General features: G+C 38.8%; 2 protein-coding genes across 3 annotated transcripts in view; one reads left to right on the forward strand and one right to left on the reverse strand.

The window, feature by feature from the left end:
- NAF1 (nuclear assembly factor 1 ribonucleoprotein) overlaps window positions 1-12961 on the reverse strand; it is a 46821-nt gene extending 33860 nt beyond the window's left edge. Inside the window, exons 1-2 of the mRNA XM_019736917.3 lie at window positions 12603-12961; window positions 8155-8326 (exon numbers count right to left, since the gene is read on the reverse strand). Coding sequence (XP_019592476.2) covers window positions 8155-8326; window positions 12603-12961 — 531 coding nt within the window. The remainder of the gene's footprint in view (window positions 1-8154; window positions 8327-12602) is intronic.
- A 51-nt stretch (window positions 12962-13012) lies between these two features.
- Window positions 13013-20699, forward strand: part of NPY5R (neuropeptide Y receptor Y5) — a 113184-nt gene continuing 105497 nt past the window's right edge. For both annotated transcript variants that reach the window (XM_088792349.1, XM_019736920.3), the window contains exon 1: window positions 13013-13131. The gene's annotated coding sequence lies outside the window, so the exon portion shown is untranslated. The remainder of the gene's footprint in view (window positions 13132-20699) is intronic.

Below are 20699 nucleotides of genomic sequence, written 5' to 3' on the forward strand. Positions count from 1 at the left end.
GGTAACCAACAAAGGAAAACCCATTAGATTACCACCAGATTTCTCAACAGAAACTCTACAAACCAGAGGTAGCGGAACCAAATATTCAAACTATTGAAAGAGAGAAATTATGAGCCAAGAATAATATACCCTGCAAAGACATCCTTTAGATATGAAGGAGGAATAAAGACCTTTCCAGACATACAGAAGCTGAGGGAATTTTCTAATACACGACCTGCACTACAAGAAATACTAAAGGAGGCTATTTGACCACCATCTACAGGGACAATGTGTGACAACCAAAACATAAAAATGGGGAGGATAAAGGCCTGAAACGGAATATGGGAATGGAGAAAGAAGGCATGCTGAAAAAAATGGAATACTCTAAATACCAAACTTTCTTTTACATAAACTTGAGGATAACCACTCAAAAAAAATCCAGAACTGAAATATATACTGTAAGAAAAGAAACAAAGGGAAACATCATAGAATACCACCACACAGAAATAATAGACAACAACGAAAAAGCAAAGAAACAATGGACACACAGCCTTACCAGAAAACTAAAGGCAGGATGATAGTAAATCCTCACATATCAATAATCACCCTAAACGTAAATGGATTGACCTCACCAATAAAAAGGCACAGAGTAGCAGATTGGATCAAAAAAACTAAACCCAACCATATGTTGTCTCCAAGAGACACATCTCAGCTAAAAGGACAAGCATAGACTCAAAGTGAAAGGGTAGAAACTGACATTCCAAGCAAATGGTGCCCAGAGAAAATCAGGTGTAGCCATAATGCTATCAGATGAAACAGACTTCAGAGTGAAAAAGGTTACAAGAGACAAACATGGACATTTCATAATGGTAAAGGGGACTATACAACAAGAAGACGTAACAGTCTCAATATTTATGCACCCAATCAGGGAGCACTGAAATATGCCAAGCAACTACTAACAGAACTAAAGGGAGAAGTTGACCAAAACACAATTACACTAGGGGACCTAAATATATCATTGACAGCTATGGATAGATCATCCAAACAGAAAATAAATAACGAAACAGCAGCCCTAAATGACACATTAGATGAAATGGACATAATTGACATTTATAGAGGACTTCATCCTAAAACATCAGACTATACATTCTTTTCTAGTGTACATGGAACATTCTCAAGGATAGACCATATATTTGGACACAAAACTAACCTCAGCAAATTTAGGAAGATTGAAATCATACCAAGCATATTCTCTGATCACTAGGCTTTGAAATTGGGTATGAAATGCAAAAAGAAAGCAGGAAAAAGCACAAATACATGGAGATTAAACAACATACTTTTAAAGAACGACCAGGTGAGAGATTAGAGGAGTGATCAAAAGATACAGAGAAAAAAATGAGATTAAAAATACATCCTACCAAAATTTTTGGGATGCAGTGAAAGCAGTTTGAAGAGGGAAATTTGTATCATTACAGGCCTAGCTCAAGAAACTAGAAAAATCCCAAACAAATAATCTCACGTTACACCATAAAGAACTAGAAAAAGAAGAACAAGTGAAACCCAAGGTCAGCAGAGGAAAGAAAATAATAAAAATCAGAGCAGAACTAAATGAAATAGAGAACAAAGACAATAGAAAACATTAATGTGATAAAGAGCTGGTTCTTTGAAAAGATTAACAAAATTGACAAACCCTTGGCGAGGCTCACTAAGATAAAAAAAGAGAAGACACTAGTAAACAAAATTCAAAATGAAAAAGGGGAAGTTATCACGGATGCCACAGAAATACAAAGGATCATCCAAGAATACTATGAAGGACTATATGCCAACAAATTCAATAACCTAGGAGAAATGGAAAAGTTCTTAGAAACATATAGCCTTCCTAGGCTGAACCATGAAGAACTAGAAAATCTAAACAGACCGATTACCAGTAGAGAACTTGAATCAGTCATCCAAAACCTTCCCAAAAGCAAAAGTCCTGGACCAGATGGCTTCACTAGTGAATCCTACCAAACCTTCAAAGAAGATCTAATACCAATCCTGCTCAAACTCTTTCAAAAAATTGAAGAAGAGACAGTACTCCCTAATTGATTTTATGAGGCCAACATTACCCTGATACAAAAACCTGGTAAGGACAACACAAAAATATCTCTGATGAATACAGATGCAAAAATCCTAAACAAAATTCTAGCAAATCGAATACAACAATGCATTAAAAAGATTATTCACCACGAACAAGTGGGGTTCATCCCCGGGGCACAAGGATGGTTCAACATCTGCAAATCCATCAATGTGATACATCACATAAACAAAATAAAGGACAAAAATCATATGATTATATCAATTGATGCAGAAAAAGCATTTGACAAGATACAACATCCATTTATGATTAAAACACTTAATAAAATAGGTATAGAAGGAAAATACCTTAACATAATAAAGGCCATACATGACAAACCCTCAGCTAATCTTATAATTAATGGTGAAAAACTGACGCCCTTTGCTCTACGTTCAGGAACACGACAGGGCTGTCCCCTATTACCTCTGCTTTTCAACATAGTGTTGGAAGTCCTTGCCAGAGCAATCAGGCAAGAGAAAGAAATAAAAGGCATCCAAATTGGGAATGAAGAAGTTAAATTGTCACTCTTTGCAGATGACATGATGCTATATATAGAAAACCTAAAGACCACCAAAAAGCTATTAGAAACAATCAATGAATACAGTAAAGTTGTTGGCTACAAAATCAATGTACAGAAGTCCATTGTATTCCTATATACTAACAATGAAATCTCAGAAAAATACAAAAAAAACAATTCCTTTTGCAATTGCAGCAAAAAGAATAAAATACCTAGGAATAAACTTAACCAAGGATGTGAAAGATCTATATGCTGAAAACTACAAGACATTTTTAAAAGAAATTGAAGAAGACACAAAGAAATGGAAAGACATTCCGTGCTCATGGATTGGAAGAATCAACATAGTTAAAATGGCCATATTACCCAAAGCAATATACAGATTCAATGCAATCCCCATCAAAATCCCAATGACATATTTTAAAGAAATAGAACAAAAAATCATCAGATTTGTTTGGAACCACAAAAGACCCTGAATAGCCAAAGCAATCTTAAGAAAAAAGAACAATGCTGGAGGTATCACACTCCCTGACTTTAGCTTGTACTACAGGGCAACAATAATCAAAACAGCATGGTATTGACAGAAAAACAGATACACAGATCAATGGAATAGAATTGAGAACCCAGAAATAAAACCACATAAATACAGACAGACAGTTTTTGACAAAGAAGCAAAACACATACAATGGAGAAAAGACAACCTCTTCAATAAATGTTGCTGGCAGAATTGGAAAGCCACGTGCAAAAGAATGAAACTGGACTGCTATCTGTCACCAGGTACCAAAATTAATTCAAAATGGATCAAAGACTTAAGCATAAGACCTGAAACAATAAATTGCATAGAAGAAAACATAGGAACTAAACTTATGGACCTTGGGTTTAAAGAGCGTTTTATGAATTTGACTCCAAAGCCAAGGCAAGTAAAAGCTAAAATAAATGAATGGGACTTTATCAAACTTAAAAGCTTCTGCACAGCAAAAGAAACCATCGACAAAATAAGGAGGCAACCAACTGAATGGGAGAAGATTTTTGCAAACAGTGCCTCCGATAACAGGCTAATATCCAAAATATACAAGGAACTCTTGCAACTCAACAACAAAAAACCAAACAACCCAACTGAAAAATGGGCAGACGACCTGAAGAGACATTTCTCCAAAGAGGACATACCAATGGCAAATAGACATATGAAAAAATGCTCAACATCACTAATCATCAGAGAAATGCAAATCAAAACCACAATGAGATATCACCTCACCCCAGTCAGAATGGCTACCATCAACAAGACAAATAGTAACAAGTGTTGGAGAGGCTGTGGAGAAAAAGAAACCCTCATACACTGTTGGTGGGAATGCAGATTAGTGCAGCCCTTATGGAAGGCAGTGTGGAGGTTCCTCAAAAAATTACGAATAGAATTACCATATGACCCAGCAATCCCTCTCCTGATATCTACCCCAAAAATCTGAAAACATTTATCCATAAAGACACATGTGCTCCAATGTTCATTGCAGCTTTGTTTACGGTGGCCAAGACATGGAAACAACCAAAATGTCCTTTGATGGATAAATGGATAAAGAAGTTGTGGTATATATACACAATGGAATACTATTCGGCGGTAAGATGAAATAGGACCATTTGTGACAACGTGGCTGGATCTTGAGATTATAATGCTAAGCTAAATAAGTCAGACAGAAAAAGCAGAGAACCATAGATTTCACTGATATGTGGTATATAAACCGAAAACAACAAAAGAACAAGACAAACAAATGAGAAACAAAAACTCATGGACACAGACAATAGTTTAGTGGTTACCAAGGGGTAAAGGGGGTGGGAGATGAGGATAAAGGAGATCAAATACATGGTGGTGGAAGGAGAACTGACTCTGAGGGGTGAACACACAATGGGATTTACAGATGATGTATTACAGAATTGTACACCTGAAATCTATGTAACTTTACTAACAATTGTCACCCCAACAAACTTTAATTAAAAAAAAAAATATATCAGTACAGGTGTGAATTTTTTCCAAGCTCCTTCACTATAAATCATATATTGTGACGCATTTTTCTTTGAGAGGGTCTACATAATCATTTTCTAAACAGTATAGTTATCTGTACTAGTGTTTTTATGTAAAGAATATAGTGTCTTTGTGGTTTTAAAGACAACTGTGAAATAAAATTGTTCCACCTGCTGGGGAAAACAAAGTGACATGCAGAGAACTATGAGAATATCCAAGAAGCACATAAAATAAACAGCATGGCCATCCTACAGAGCTGCCTTAATTCCCAATGACTCTCCCATCCAAATAAGTTTAAAGCAAAACCCCTTCTCCTGAAGTACTTTCGCAAGTGTCTACTGCTCACAACCACAAGGGTCCAACATATGTGGTAACGCCTTCCAAGTGTTTCCCTTTTTACCTCTATGGAGGATAACTACGATTAATGACCGAATGGCACCTGTTCTGAAATGGATATAAACCTCCCTTTCCTGTGACAGACAATCCATTCCTCCTGGTTTGCATGGGTTGATACCACCCACCCAACCCCAACCCTTCTTAAAATATACACACATTCACACTCCACTTCTGCCAACCGCTCTCATACGTTCCAGCCCTCACACTCACTCATGTGCTTTCTCTCAAGCACACACTTTCCTGCATATTCTCCCACATAAACAGGAGTGACTACATGACTCACGCCGGAGCAATCTGCATACCCGTTCCACTAGACTCAGTAATTTGTTCAGGGCTGTGTACCAAGACGCAGGTAAACCAGTAAAAGTCCTTCTATGACTTTCATACAAGAGTATCAGTGGCCAACTGCCAGCCCCACGGAGAAACACCTATTGATCAACTGAGAAAGAAGCAGAGTCCTAAAGACACTGAGTACTTGTAGCCATACCATCCTTGGTATTAAGGGCCAAGTAATTCTCTTCCCTTGAACTTCAGAGTTGAGGGCCTGATGGAGTCCTAATATACTCTTTCAGAGCCCTAAGTCAAAGATTTAGTGCAGACTAGGGAACTCTACCTATCTCTAGCAGCAGAGTTGTCTAAAGGACTAAAAGCTTCTAATAGGTTTATTTCCTACTTGTGTAAATAAAAAGTGAACAGCTCGTCAAGAATCTAAAACTGAAAAATAAAGACCTCTTCTATCCTTCTCAGAGAGCCCTTGGAACTGGCACAAAAAGGAAAGGACCAGCCCATTTTTCCAAGTTTTAAAAGCGAACACACTTTCCCAGTGAAAACGTAATTATCTGATATGAGCCAAGTATACACACTCACAGAACTCAATAGCACTTCCAGCAATTAAATTTATTTGTCTCTGCTCTATTTATTGTCTGTTTCCCTCCACTAGACACTATGAAAGCAGAAACCGGATGGGTTTTGTTTACAGCACCTAGCATGTGGCAGGTGTGCTACAATAGTTTAAGAATGAATTAAGTTAAATATTCACTCATTCATTCATTCCATTACTATTGACTGAGAACCCATTACGTGTAAAGCACTCTACTGGGCACTACGAGAGCTACAAAGATCAGATATGAACTTAGTCCATCAAAGAACACAGTTCCTGGCCTCTCTGCGGCTATCGATCCTTTTTGACTTTGATAAAAATATGGGTACTCTATACAGACACATACTAAACAAATAGACTAAGATTTTACATTCAATTTCAAGGGAGTCCCAAAGTAAGAATTCCAGATCTAGTAAGAGAAATAAGCTGATATACACACAGAAGTCCTTTATTTGCTGATTTTTATACTCTAAGAGAAAACTTAAGAAGAAAGGAAAGCCAGATTCAGGGAAAAGACCAAACAAGTGTCCCAATACTTTCAGAAAAAGAGTCATAAGTTGGGAGAGGCTTTGTGTAAAAACACTACTGAGAGATTGTAGTCACACAACAGCCTAGCCAACTGTCCCCCCGGGTCTTTCCTTAAGGAAAGAAGAGTCTGTGAGACTGTGCCTTTCTGGGACTCTGTTCCATCCTTGTGTTTACACCTTATGTCTCTCTGTCTGGTCCCCAAAAGATGATTTGTAGCCAAAGACACGTAAGATATCTCACAGGAGATACAACCTACACCAGGCGAAACCGAGTGGGGACCCCAATGAGCTGCCTTAGAAAAATATGGGAAGGGGCCTTGCCTCCTCTTCCCCATGCCTGGGGAAAGCTGTTGCCGGCTCTGCCTTTTCCCTGGCACCTGTTTGTGAGAGAAGTTACAAAAACAACAAAGATCAGTTCTCTCCACTTAGCTCAAAGGGAACTTACAAAATAAGAGACTTGACCCTTCTGACCCTGAGAAGGTACATACCTTAATTAGGACATGGTGGGACGTTGTGCTTCAGCTGTTGACTGACAAAGGGTGATTGAGATAAATATTTTTCTGTTATGATGTGTGAGTTTCAGAGACCGTGTATAAAACAATGTTGCTTTCTCTTGTTTTTGCATACCTATGCAATAAAAACCCCCAGTCGGCCATATTCTGGGCTCCAGTCCTCTGAGACTGAGAGACCCCTGGCCTTCGGAGAGATTTAACTGCATTAAGTCTCTGTTTGTTTCTTTCTAAAAAACTTAACCCAAACCGCCCCTTCTCACACCCTCACTGCCCATGTTGCGCTGGACGCGACAAGAGATATCAATGTCTGTAGGATGAAAACGTGAAATACTGATGAAGTTGCATAAAATTCCAAGGGTTTTCAATACATGAAACACAAGACAGTAAATTTCTTATGAGTAAAGAAAAAGAAATAATGTTGGTAGAATTCAGTTATGAAAAGGCACCCTACCACCTCCAGGCTTCTCAATTCTTTTCAAATCTTGCATTAAACTTTTTCACTCATTTAAGCGTTATATAGTCGTTGAAATTAGTGATCATTAAATTTATAAAAACTAATAATAACTAAAGTACATGTGAGGGTAGGGAGAATAAACATGTGACAATATAGCCCATATTCTGAAACTCTGAGGAGACTTTCCTCTTGACTCATGAGGTTTCAACCAGACTACCATTATCTTCCTCCGGGCAGCTTACAGCTTAAGAGGAAATAACTTTACAAACCAAGAGCTAACTTTACAAACCAAACCTATCAAGTGTCATTTTACAATGAACGTCAACTAATTAGGATTCCTAATAAGCTCAACCCATTTAATTTCATTTTCTATGTCTCTAAATACAATCAATTAAAAAGAATGATTTCAATTGCCATTGAGCAAAATTTTCTGGCTTATGGATAAAAACCAAAACAAAACAACAACAAAAAATAAACATTTTCTAGGGAAGATTAAAAAATGAAAAATAGCAAGATAAAGTTGACACCCCGGGGGAAAAACAATTATCAAATGTTAAGAGTTAGAAACTTAGCAAGTATTCAGATCAATCTTCTCTTTTACTTAAAAAAGGCAAGGCGTGGCAAAAATACGTCCATTAAGAAATTCAGAACAGTCTTCAAATTTATGGAGCCGATACAGACCAAATAAGATCAATATGAGTTCCACAATATATTTGAGAATATTCAAATTAGGTTTGTGTAGTGACAAATCTAGGTACTTACATTAAGAAGTAACTCATCTTTTGTTTTAAGAGGAAAATTCTTGTTTTCCTTCTCAACTTGTAAATCATCTTCTCCATCTGACAGCACTGGAGCAAGAGATATAGGAGAGGAAGAGGAAGATGAGGAAGACGATGAGGAAGATGAGGAGCTTGAACTATCTGAATCTGTTTCACTGTAGGGAAGAAAAAGTTGAAAACTTAGTAAATCATTAATATAATGGAATGACACTAACATAAGATTATTCAACTAGGAGATATCTACTTTACTACATGTTTATTGTTACTGATGTAATTCAAAAGCCAGCATTTTGAAGTCGATTACGGTATTTGGAAAATAGTCCTTATGCCACTGACAACATTTCAAATCCCGATGTAACTGATACTCTCTTTTTAATACAATAGTTTTACACATCACACATCTGTCTGAATATAATTAAGCATGTGACATATCACTGACAGAAGAGGGCTCTGGGCAAAGCACTTCTCTTATTGGTCATTAATGACCAGATCACTAATTGCCATAGTTTCTTCTCAGTCTTCAGACAACTTGGAAACAGTCACCAACCTTGTTGACCAGTCTACTCTGAAAACCCCTTTCGCCCTTGACTTCCACAGCAATTCTTGTTACTAGTAACCCTCCTCTTAGTATAAATTTTGTTTGCTGGTCACCCCCCTTTAGCCCCTTTCATGTGCTGAGCCCCATCCTCATTTTCCCTTCTCTCTCTGTACTCTTCCCATGGATAACCTCGCCTACGTCAATGTTTTCAATCATCATCCACGTGCAGAGCACTTCTACATCTTCAATGTTGCCATCTCTAAGCTCCACTCTGACCTTTGGCTGCATACTGGCCACCTGTGTGTGAATGATCTAGATCCACATTTACTTCACCCAGCAACAAGTTAAACGAAAAAAAAGTGCATTCTCCTCACTGAATCTCTTCTGTTTGAGCTTCTATTTTATTTATTTCTTAGTCTTTAATCCAGTCACTATAGGTAGAAACCTCGGAGTCATTTTGAGCTATCCATTCTCAAAGTCAATGACACAATTCTATCTTCAGATTAGTAAACATCACTCCTATTCCATTTTTCATCCCATTTCCATTGCTACTCCTATTTCGAGTCCTCATTTCTCACCTGCTTTTCTGTAGTAATAGTATAGCTGATGTCAATACTACTCTGTCCCCACAGCAACCATCCCTTTTATCCTATTGCTGTAGTACTGCTACTTTCACCCTCTCATGACCTTCCATCCTAATCAGTTCACACTCTAGCTTTAAAAAAACCATTCATGACTGAAGATTAGATATGTGGTAATTATTATTGATTTTGTTACATGTGATAATAGTATTATGATTATGTAAGAGAATGCCCTCTTAGAGAATGCATGCTGAAACATTTAGGAATGAAGTATTATGTCTGTAAATGAATTTCAAATGGCTTAATTACATATACATGTGAAACTAATACTTCTGAAATGTTATTAACTGCTAAGTCAAGGTGGTAACTATATGGGTTTATACTATTCTTCCCATCTTTTATTAAGAAAATATTAAAACACAAGATATAAACCTTAACAAATTTTCTCCCTAAATCCATAGTGTACAAGGTAAAGGTCATGCTCCTTAGCATGACATCTGAGAGCCACTTGCAATCAAGTTCCCAGTAACCTTCACAATCCCACCTCCTACCACTTCTCACACACAGGTTTTTATCTAGCATAGAAGCATATAGAGCTTTCTATTTATGACACTTCCATTGACTAGAATGTCCTTCAACGTAGAGAAATCTCGTTTCTTTCTGTGTTTCCCCGAAAATAAGACCTAGTCGGACCATCAGCTCTAATGCGTCTTTTGGAGCAAAAATTAATATAAGACCCGGTCTTATTTTAACATAAGACCGGGTATAATATAATATGATACTGGGTCTTATATTAATTTTTGCTCCAAAAGACACATTAGAGCTGATGGTCCAGCTAGGTCTTATTTTCGGGGAAACGGGGTTATAGGTTCATCTTAAATATTGCCACCTCTGAAACCACCCCCTAACCAACAAAAGAAGCATTATTGAATTCCTTTCCTATCTCCCACAGCACTTTTTTTCAAACTGCTTATTAGAGCCTGACCCATACTGTACCATAATTCTTTGAAAAACATGTCTTCCTAGCTGGATTGTGAAGGACTTGAAATCATGACATTAGCTCTGGTATTATCTTTCCTCCTGTTACAGACGGAAATGGGCAAAAGCCATTTCACCACTTGGGCTGAGAAACCCATCCGATTTGCAAGTGAACTCCTTCCTACCATTGTTGGCTTAAGAATCTCTCCCTCGGTCCCAGATCATTCCCATCAGCACACCAACATTCTGCACTGCACGCTTAACCATCCATCGATGCCTCATTTCTCCCCTTAAAGTATCTTGGAAAAGTTATTAACACATTCTGTCTCTACTCCCTTATTTCTCATTCAGTCTTTACCCCTAAATTGTCTTCCATCACCACCACTCCTTTACAAGGTCACCAAAAATCTCCAGCTGTAAAGTCCAGTGGACACCTTTCTGTCATATTATTTAACTTCTCAGCAACATTTGACATGCCTCCCCACTCACTTCCTCAAAAAGCTTCCATTTTTTTGCATGTATTATGCTACAGTGGTATTCCACCGATTTGTCATCATGGCTTTAAATATGAACTTCACTGAAAAAAAGACTTAACAGACTTAACACTCAAATACAGAGTTTCAATACTGTTTGAATTCTAATTCAAACAAACCAACTGTTAAAAGACAACATTGAGACAACCAGAAAAATATGAATACAGACCAAGCATTAGGTGATATTAAGGAATTAGGATTGATATTTAGTAAGGTTGATAATGAATGATGGTTATATAAAGAGGATTTTATCAATTAGAAATGCATAGTAAAGAATTTTCAGGTAAAGTAGCACGATGACTGAGATCTGCTTTAAAACTATCAGGTTAAAAAACGTTAGGTAAAACAAGATTAGCAAATATTGGAAACTGTTAAATTTGGTGATCAGTATATTGCATTCATGATATTATTCTCTACTTTTTCCCAAATTGAACATGTCTATAATAAAAAGTTAGTTTTAACTATAATCTGATGATGCTGAAATGTACATCTCCAGCCAAGAACTGTCCTCCAAACCCTAAATTCATCAAACTACTGCTTGCCTGACATCTCCAATTGGCTGTCCGAGAAATCGCAAATTAACTGTCCAAATTAAACATTCCTATTGGTCTCTAGCCCCCATCTCAGTAAACACTGAGTAAACAGCACCACAATCAACCCAGCTGATGGCTCTTTGTCTAGCCACTTCCACATCTATTTGTGACTTCAAAATATTCAATCCAGACAACCATGGTCATAGCATGGACTCATGCAACATCTTTCCAACTACTTCCACTCTTCTCTTTTACTCTTGAACCCAGTTCAATTCTTCCTCTACAGAGCAAAACTTATTAGCATGTTAACCTGCACATGCCATTTCTCTGCTTAAAATTCTTTAACAGCTTCTTCAGTACGTAGAATTAAAACTTTAACATGGCTACAGAGTCCTAGAAGGGTGGGGTTCTCCTAATACTTTCTCAGTGCCTTGCTTGTTCCCTCATGGTCATTTTCACCAACTCTATTTATTGATACGTTTACTTATATTTTTCATCCGTCCCACTAGAATGTAGGGCAAGGATCATGTTTACTGCTGTTCACCTCTGTTCTGTATCCCACACAACACACTCACATACTACTTGTAAACGTTTAATGTAAGGAACATCCTGCACACTTGTCCTTAAGTTTTCACCCACCATATAAGTTTCATATTTAAAAGACGCACGTGGTGGGGGGTCAGGGGAGGGAGTCTTACAAAACCTAATCAGAGTACACAATATTAAGTGATAATGTTTTGCTGATTTCACGAACACGTGCTCCCAACAAGGATTATAAGAACTGACAAAATTGTCAGGAGCCAATTTGGAAGCACAGAATCCTTTAACTAATCCTCAATTCATCTGCTTCAAAAACACAAGCACACGTTAAACTTCATGGGGGGGGGGGGGAGTCAGATCTGACACAAAACTCAGTTACAACTACAAGGGACACGCCAAACTAAGTAGCTACAGAAATAATCCAATATCCTCAGGTTTTCTATAGTCTAACTGAAAATGATACGCTCTATATACACATAGGATCTTTCAGACTACCAAATTTTAGGGAAGCGCGACCGGACTGCTAGGCTCAGATTCACAGCAAGATGTGCAGTCAACAGAGAGAAATGGGCGGTCCGAGCTGCTAGTCAACACGTGCGCAGTGAGCTCCAGGGACCTGTCCTCACGCCCAGGCCCACACGAGCACCCGCTCGGCCCCCAGGCTCCGGCTCCCCGCGCGGGTTATACAAGCCCTCTCCCCGCATCTTCGGGACCTGGAGGCACCCGACCTGTCCGATTCTGAATCCGAGTCCGAGATCTCCAAGAAGCCTGGGGACTGCGCCAGCTGTGAAGCGCCCGTGCCGGTGACGCAGTTCCCTCCAGGTGGCGGCTCCGGCCCCAACTGCGGCGCAGAGCTCCCGCCGACCGCGGTGCTGAGCACGAGTTCAGGCGGCTGCTCCTCGGCTCGCTGAGTCTCTGCGGCCTGCCCAGTGTCTGGAGACCCCTCATCCGACTGTAGTGGCGGCGGTGGCTCTGGGACAGGAACGGAGCCCGGTGACGGCACCGCCTGACCTTGGCCAACCCCAAAGCCGCTGACATTGAATTTCAGAGTCTCCAGCTGAGCAGCGGCGGCCTCCACTACTTCCATGGCGTGGAGACAGAGTCTCACGTTCTGGGCCTCGGGCAGGCTCGCGGCTCGCTCCGGGAATACAGCAGCCTTGGCAGTGGATAGAACTGTACCTGGGTCCCACTTCCCGCGTTTCTCCTGGAACTACACGCGGGGTTGCCTGGAGACACGCCCCCACCGCTTACTCAGAGGTACTTCCGGGAGAGCGTAAACCGTCACGTGACGCGACTGCGCTCACCGGGGGCGGGGCGGGCCGTAGAAGCAGACCTCGGGCGGTCCTAAACCCGCCTTTTTCCCTGCGTGGTCGGGACGGTGCCGCTCACACTGTAAAGTCAGATGCGTAGGATCGCCAATTGCTGGATCTGGGACAATTCTATTACTAACGAATATTCAAAGGGGTTGTAGGACCGGGGGAGATGACTATGCGAGCCTCTGTGTATCACATACTTGAGCCTGGAGGTCTTGGACAAACGTGTCCAGTAAACTTAATTAAAGTTAAGTGAAGTTAAATCGCTTCAAAGGTAGCGAACACGTTAACCATTTATCTCAATAAAATTTACTACAACTATTCCATTTCCCACCCCTCTAAAGCATTCTCAAAGAGAGCGGTAATAATGATGGACAACGTTGCTGCTTCGTGATGGCCTATGTTGTAGTTGACGCTGCTCCTTAGAAAGGATGGTAAAGGACTAAATGTACTAACGTAACCTGGAAAACCATTTTTCTAGATCATAAGGCAAACAAGCAAAAAGTTCTTAGGGTTGAGGTAGGGATTAGAATTTTATGGTTCCCGATTAGAATTTCAATTTGATGCATCAGCCCTTCCAGTAATAATAAATAATCGCTGTTACCATTTATTAAGAATTTGTGCCAAGGACTATGCTAAAGATTTTATCAGGTCTTGGAGAGGGATTGGTTCCAAGACCACCTCAAACCCCCACTGCAACCCCTCCCCCTCAGATACCAAGTCCAGGATGCCGGAGTCTCTTACATAAAATGGCATAATATTTGCATATAACCTACTCATATCCTCCAGTGTACTAAACATCATCTATAGATTACTTATAATTCCTCATACATGTGAATGCTGTGTAAACAGTTGTTATACTATATTGTTTAGGGAATAAGGACAAGAAAAAAATTCTGTAGGTGTTCAGTACAGATGCAACCATCATAGGTCTAGCTATATAGTACACATCAGCAACAACGTAACATTTTAAAAAATATTTTTTATTGGAGATTGGTAGAATCCATGGATGTGGAACCTACAGATACAGAGCGCACGCCGTTTTCAATGAGAATTTATTGTGTGCCTTCCACAGGGGTATATCTTTACAGAAATTCAATACAAGAATGATAGTCTCTGGTTTTGCGGTGCTTGCAATCTAATTGAAGTGAAAAAGCCAACGCACAGAAGACAAGTAGAAAGACACTTGAAATGTGGAACACAAGATGCAAGTTCAGCAGTAGTAGGAACTTAAGTAAGACTTGTGGGCTGCATCATGGACATCCTCCAAAGAGAAGCAGGAATTTAAACTTGAGATACTGCTCACTAATGCAATGATTAAGCAGACCTCAGTGTTCCCAGCTAATAGAGCTGTGTTCAAATCTCAGCTCTACCATTTTCTTGCTGGTGTGACCTTGGGCAGGTAACCTGACATACCTAAATCTCACTTTCCTTATCTGTAAAATGGAAAACATATTATCTCATTTAGGGCATGTGAGCATTAATTAAGGTTTTATACAAGAGAATGACCCCTGTCATACACATAATAAATGTGCAAAAATACTTGATAACTACATAGAACAATGCATGAACTTCTGAATAAAATGATATTTCAGTTGCAATGTCTTGCAGAGATATGCAGTATAAATTGGAGGAGAGAAGAAATTTAAGTCAGAATGACTCTGCAGCCAGCCAAAGCCTTGCATTTTTCCAGGAATTAAGTGATGAAAATCTGAACCAGGGCTAGAGTCAGTGAAATTGAGTAAAGGAAATAAATCCCCAACATCAGAATAATTGCAGTATTCTAAAATTTCTAAACAAGGAAACTAGAAAGAAGTTGGTATTCCCAATAAATATGGAGAAGTTGGAATGAGTTTATGATATTGAGTTTGAAGAAAAAGGGGACAGACAGTCAATTGAAAATGCCAGTAGACACTTGAAAAATATGAGACTGAATTTGATAGAAAGGTTAAGACCAGAAGCATAGGTTTGGGAACAATTCAAATACCCATCTGTCCGTTCAGTGATGATTGACCACTATGCTGTGTGCTATGCCCTGCACTGTGAACTGGGCATACAGGAAGGTGAATGAAACACAGTCCCTGTCCTTGAGGAGCTAACAGTTTAGTACGAAAGACAAGTTGGAAACAAGTGATAAATACTTCAGTAGAGAAATATAGTAGAAGCATGTACTGTGGCAGTGGAATGTACAAATGGGAATATTAAAGAGAAAGAAACTACTGGTAACGTAAGGAAGGCTTTCCAATGAATATGACATTTGAGCTGGGCCTTTGAAGAGAACCAAAACTTTTTTAACCTGAGAAAGTAGGAGAACTTCATAAGGGGGAATAAATTAGATCATGTAATTTTCTTTTTAAAACCCTAAATATTTGATATCACACTTAGAATAAAATCTAGACTCCCTGCTTGTGATCTTCAAAACTCTTCCTGATCTGGCTGTTACTTATCTCTCTGATATCCCCTCCTTTGTGCCATTTACGTCACTGATTTGATCTTTAGCACACCAAGCTTATTCTTTACATGTGGCAGTCTCACTCTCATGATCTCTCTTCTCTTCATGTTAATATAGTTCATTTCCTCAATTTACTCATGTCTCTACTCAGATATTACATCCTAGATAGGGCTTTCCAGACCACAATCTAAGAATACCCCCTAATACCAGTCACTTTCCAGCTCATTGCTCTTTTTTTATTTTTAATAGTACATATCTTCACATGAAATTATCATATTTATTTACTTTTTTATTGTCTGTTTTCCCATAAATTAAGTCTCATGAACTCAAGATCTTTGTCTAATTCACACCTGTCTCTCAGTGTCCAGAACCATAAAAAATCCTTAAAAAAAAAAAAAAATTTTGAATGAAACAGAAAACAAACAATAAATCTTTATGAAACAATAACAGTAAAGAAGAAATGATTTACAGATAAAGGTTAAAGGTACAGGCGATATCTAAGTTATTCATTCAGTTTAAATGAATCTAATGATAGCTGAGAAAGGCTACAGTTTCCAATAAAAAGGTCTATTTGTTTTGGGGATGGGGACACTCTCTGTGTTGCAGGATAAGAATAGCTGTACTTCTACCTAGCTTTAAACTAGGTCACTATTTTTCAATTGCTAGTTTTTCTAAAAGCTGGAATGTTTCAAAATGTCTTAAATTTACCTACTTCCAGAGCCGGCTTCTCTACCACATTAGTATTTCTAACAGCTGCTAAACTTAGTCTGAAGTCTTTAGCCTAAGGCTAAAAGCTAAAAAGAGGGGGGAAAAAACAAAAAAACTTCCTTGAAACAATAAGCAGTATATAGGATTACTATTAAAATTAAGAGTTTGTCTTAAATTAAATTATGAACTGAAAGGCATGTGATATTTCAGAGCTAACATGTAAAAAACCCTAAACATATTCTTTAAAGGGCAAAAACAACGTTTATGAGAAGAAATTTACTTGAAAATCAAACAGAATTTTGCAAGTTCTCCAGTCTCTATTTATTATAAAGATTGTGAAATTTTTCAAAAAGAATAAACTGCTAATCAGCTCTTAATGCCATTTTCATCGATTTGCAATGTGCTGCTACTCAAAATATGTGGCATATCACATGGAAACTTGTTAAAAATGCAGAAGCTCAGGCCCTACCTTCTCAATCAGACTCTGCATTTTAACAAAATTCCCCATGTGATTTGCATGCTCATAAAAACCTGCCTTAGTGATTGTGTAAGCACAGGAAACATCACCAGAGTAGCATAGTGCTTGAAAGTAAAGCAAATGAAAGCCTTTTAAAATAACAGTGGAAGTATTGGACTATTAAGTCTAAGCTAAATAAACTGAATAGCTCATTGTCTATTGATACCTCTACTTGGATGCCCCGCAAGTACTTCAGACTCTCATATCTAAAGCTGATCTCAGCATCCTTTTCCACATCTTTCTCCACCTTTATCTCCTATCCTGGTAATGCCACCAACCTCTCTATACCAGCTTCAACATTTGCTGTGTTGACTTAGTCCAAGTCACATTCACTCATTCATTCAAAAAATATTTATCAAACACTAACTTTGAGTCAGGTGCTAGGTATTGAAAATAAAGTGGTATGGGGACAGAGTCCCAGAGAGCAGTTTCCAGGCTCTCGGCCTCACGTGGAAAGGTGCTGGCTCGGGTAGTAGATGGCCATCAGCTGTGACTAGTTGGCCATCAGCTGTTACCGGTTAGCCATTAGCCACTGGTATAACTGCCGTGGCTACGCAAGCGGTTGGTTGGTTGGCAGAGAAGTGGACAGTGGATTGCGGCTAGCAAATGGATTACATTGTGGATCCTGTTGATCCTATTTCCTGTGTGTCGCCAGGCCACCGGCGAGACTGGGGTGCAGGAAGACCCCTCGTTAGGATACTGGCAGATGTTTGCGTTTGTGTCTTGACCAGCCACCATCGAGAATATAGTGGTATGAACCTTCTATCCATGGCTCCGTTGGTGTTCCTTTTTGGCCTTGCCATATCCTGCGTTCTTGTGCGGGGAGTGGGAGCTGAGTCCCTGCATGACAAGTGGTAAACAAAATAGAAAAGGCCCTAAGCTCTTGGAACTCACAATATAAAATTTCAGTTTTAGATAATGAATAGCCATGACAGCAGAACTCAATAGACCTTTCAGAGCTTTTTCTAAAAGCTTTAATGTTTCGGGAGCTAATCAAGGTAAGGGTTAGGAAACAGGGAGGATGGGGAGATTGGCATTTCAGATCCCTTACACATGTTGGGTTTCAAGTAAGATTTCATTTTTAGTGACCAAAAAAAATACACCAATAATTTGAAAGCTAAGGCTTTTTCTGGAAATGTCATGTTATGCATTTTGCTTTTTGTTTCAAATTTTTAAGTCAGGCATTTTTATAGATGGCACACTGATTGAGCTTAATTTATTTCAGTATTTAAAAAGACATTAGTAGACACATGTACAGATCAGTTAGAAGCTTACAATGCCCTTGTTAAATGGAAATAAGAAGATTTTCTAATATTTGTCACATAATGACTGCAAGTAGGATATGTGACTGTTTAGGCAAGTCGTTATTACCATTTCCATGTACAGCGGCACTAAGACTGGGTCAGGGTCTGTATTTTGCATTGCAGACTAATGAAGTAAGAAAAAGAAAGGCATAAGTGCTATTTCAGCCCAAAACATTTTACTAGACCTTCCTGAGCGTGGACAGAAAGAACAGAAAAAATGTGTACCAAAAATGAGCCTGTTGTTAGGGGAAATACCTATTTATAGTCCACTCCTTATGTTTCCATAGAGGAAAGATTTCCACTCCATTACTCAGCAATGAGAATATGAAAGTAACACTCTAGCTTCCCTGTCTCCTCTCACATCCCACTGGTGAAGAAAGTGACTTATCTGATAGGTGAATTTGAGAAAGGGGAGCTGAGCATGTTTGGGCCAATACCTTTTGGACCCTCCTTCAGCTCTGCCTAGTGGCAGAGAGGGTGCATCTAAGCTATCCTCCATTATGCAATAATAATAATAAGTGCAAACACATACGTAGCATTGAACTGTGTGCCAGCCACTATTCTAAACATTATATAAATCTAATTATTTCCACAAAGTTTTAAAGGAGATCTAATTAGCATTCCCATTTTATAGATAAGGAAATAGGCTCAAAGAGGGTAAGTGAGTTTCCAAGATTACATGGCCGGTGAATGTTCCTATATGCTGCTCCAGAGGTCTGAGGATTCCAACTAATACAGTGAATGAAGTCTGTCCAGTCTAAGAAGGTCATTCTGCTGAAGATCTAAGGCCATGTTCACTAATCAGTATTGTCAAGAATCAACGTAATTTTTTTCTCTATCTGACTGTCTTTTGGGTCTTCTTTCTAAATTGCTGTGTACTTCGGAGGAGAAGAAAGGAATGTTATTTATTGGCCACCCAAAAGTCCAACCTGTAGAGGCCAACGTTTGGGAAGAGCAGCATATATAGAAAATGAGTGTTGAGTGCTGAGTAGCAACACCTAAGCTCTCCAGCACAAATGAGCTGCCCAAATGTCCCACTCCCTGAAGCGGATATTCCAAAGCAGTGCTGTTCTATGGAAAGCTCTTCAGTGATGGACGTGTTCTATATCTGTGCTGTCCAAGACAGTAGCCACTAGCCACATTTAGCTCCTGAGCCCTTGGAATGTGACCAGGACAACTGAGGACCTGAATTTGGACTTGAATATGAATGAATTTAAATGTAAATGTTCCTTCAGAAGAGTCCTCAAGTTTTCAGCTAATACAGTGACTGGATGGGTGAGTCTGTCTAGACTCAAAAGTCCATTTTTGCTACCATTGCAACCATATTGGACAGTGCCATTTCCAACCTTCATCATCCTTCTAAGCTTCCTTTTTGTAATTCTTTCACTGCTATCAAATATACATTACATGATGAACTCCCACACCTTTCTGCCTCCAGATTTATAAACTTCATCCATACCCACTTTTGCTACTATCTCTTTGATCTCAAAAACTAAGAGGTCCCTCAGAATCTAGAGTTAACTCAGATGTGGTATGAATTTCATCTCTGCATGCCTTCTCAGGGACCATTCTCATCAATTTTATCTCAGTCGTTTTCGGTCAAAAATCAACATTTCTCTTCTCTCTTTCCTTTTTTCCCCTTTAAACATGCTTTCTTTTAAATCCCTTTCTTTATCTCTTTTTTTTCCTTCATAGGAAAACTTCTCGAAAATGTAGTCTGTACTTGGTTTTCTCCACTTCCTCGTCTTCTCATTCCTTAACTCATTGCAGTACACTTACAAGCAACACACTACACTAAAACTTTTAAATTGCCAAATCCAATCAATAGTCTTTAGCATTCATCTTTACTGGCCTCTAGGAATATGATATTGTTTATTGCTCCCTCACTTTTGGTATTTCAGGTATCATTCTTATATTTCACCCCTTTCTGCTTTATTTCTGTTTAATTTTTTAATTTTATTTTTAGCATATTTTTTATCTTTATTAAATTTATTGTGGTGCAATTCATTAGTAAAATTATATAGGTTTCAAGTGTACAATTCTATAATCCATCATCTATACAAGTTTTGACAATTAAGTTCGTGAACTCATCCTAGAAAAAGTGCTACATACCACATTGCAGAATATCACTACGGTCACCTTCGAAGTACTCCCCTTAGGAAGCTATGCACCAAGGCCAGTGCCTAGTCTACCCCTCAAAGCAATTTTGAAATGCTTCTTCTGAAATGGCATCAGATCTGTCATCGTATTACCTTTGATGTCCTGAATGTCATCAAAATGTCTTCGTTTCAGTATTTCCTTTGTCTTTGGGTAAAGAAAGAAGTCATTGGGGGCCAGATCAGGTGAGTAGGAAGGGTGTTCCAATACAGTCATTTGTTTACTGGCTAAAAACTCCCTTACAGACAGTGCCATGTGAGCTGGTGCATTGTCGTGATGCAAGAGCCATGAATTTTTGGCAAAAAGTTCAGGTCATCTAACTTTTTCATGCAGCCTTTTCAGCATTTACAAATAGTAAACTTGGTTAACTGTCC

This window comes from Rhinolophus sinicus, chromosome 15 (genome assembly GCF_057876585.1).
Source record: "Rhinolophus sinicus isolate RSI-liver-muscle chromosome 15, RSI-T2T, whole genome shotgun sequence".
NCBI classification, from domain to species: domain Eukaryota; kingdom Metazoa; phylum Chordata; class Mammalia; order Chiroptera; family Rhinolophidae; genus Rhinolophus; species Rhinolophus sinicus.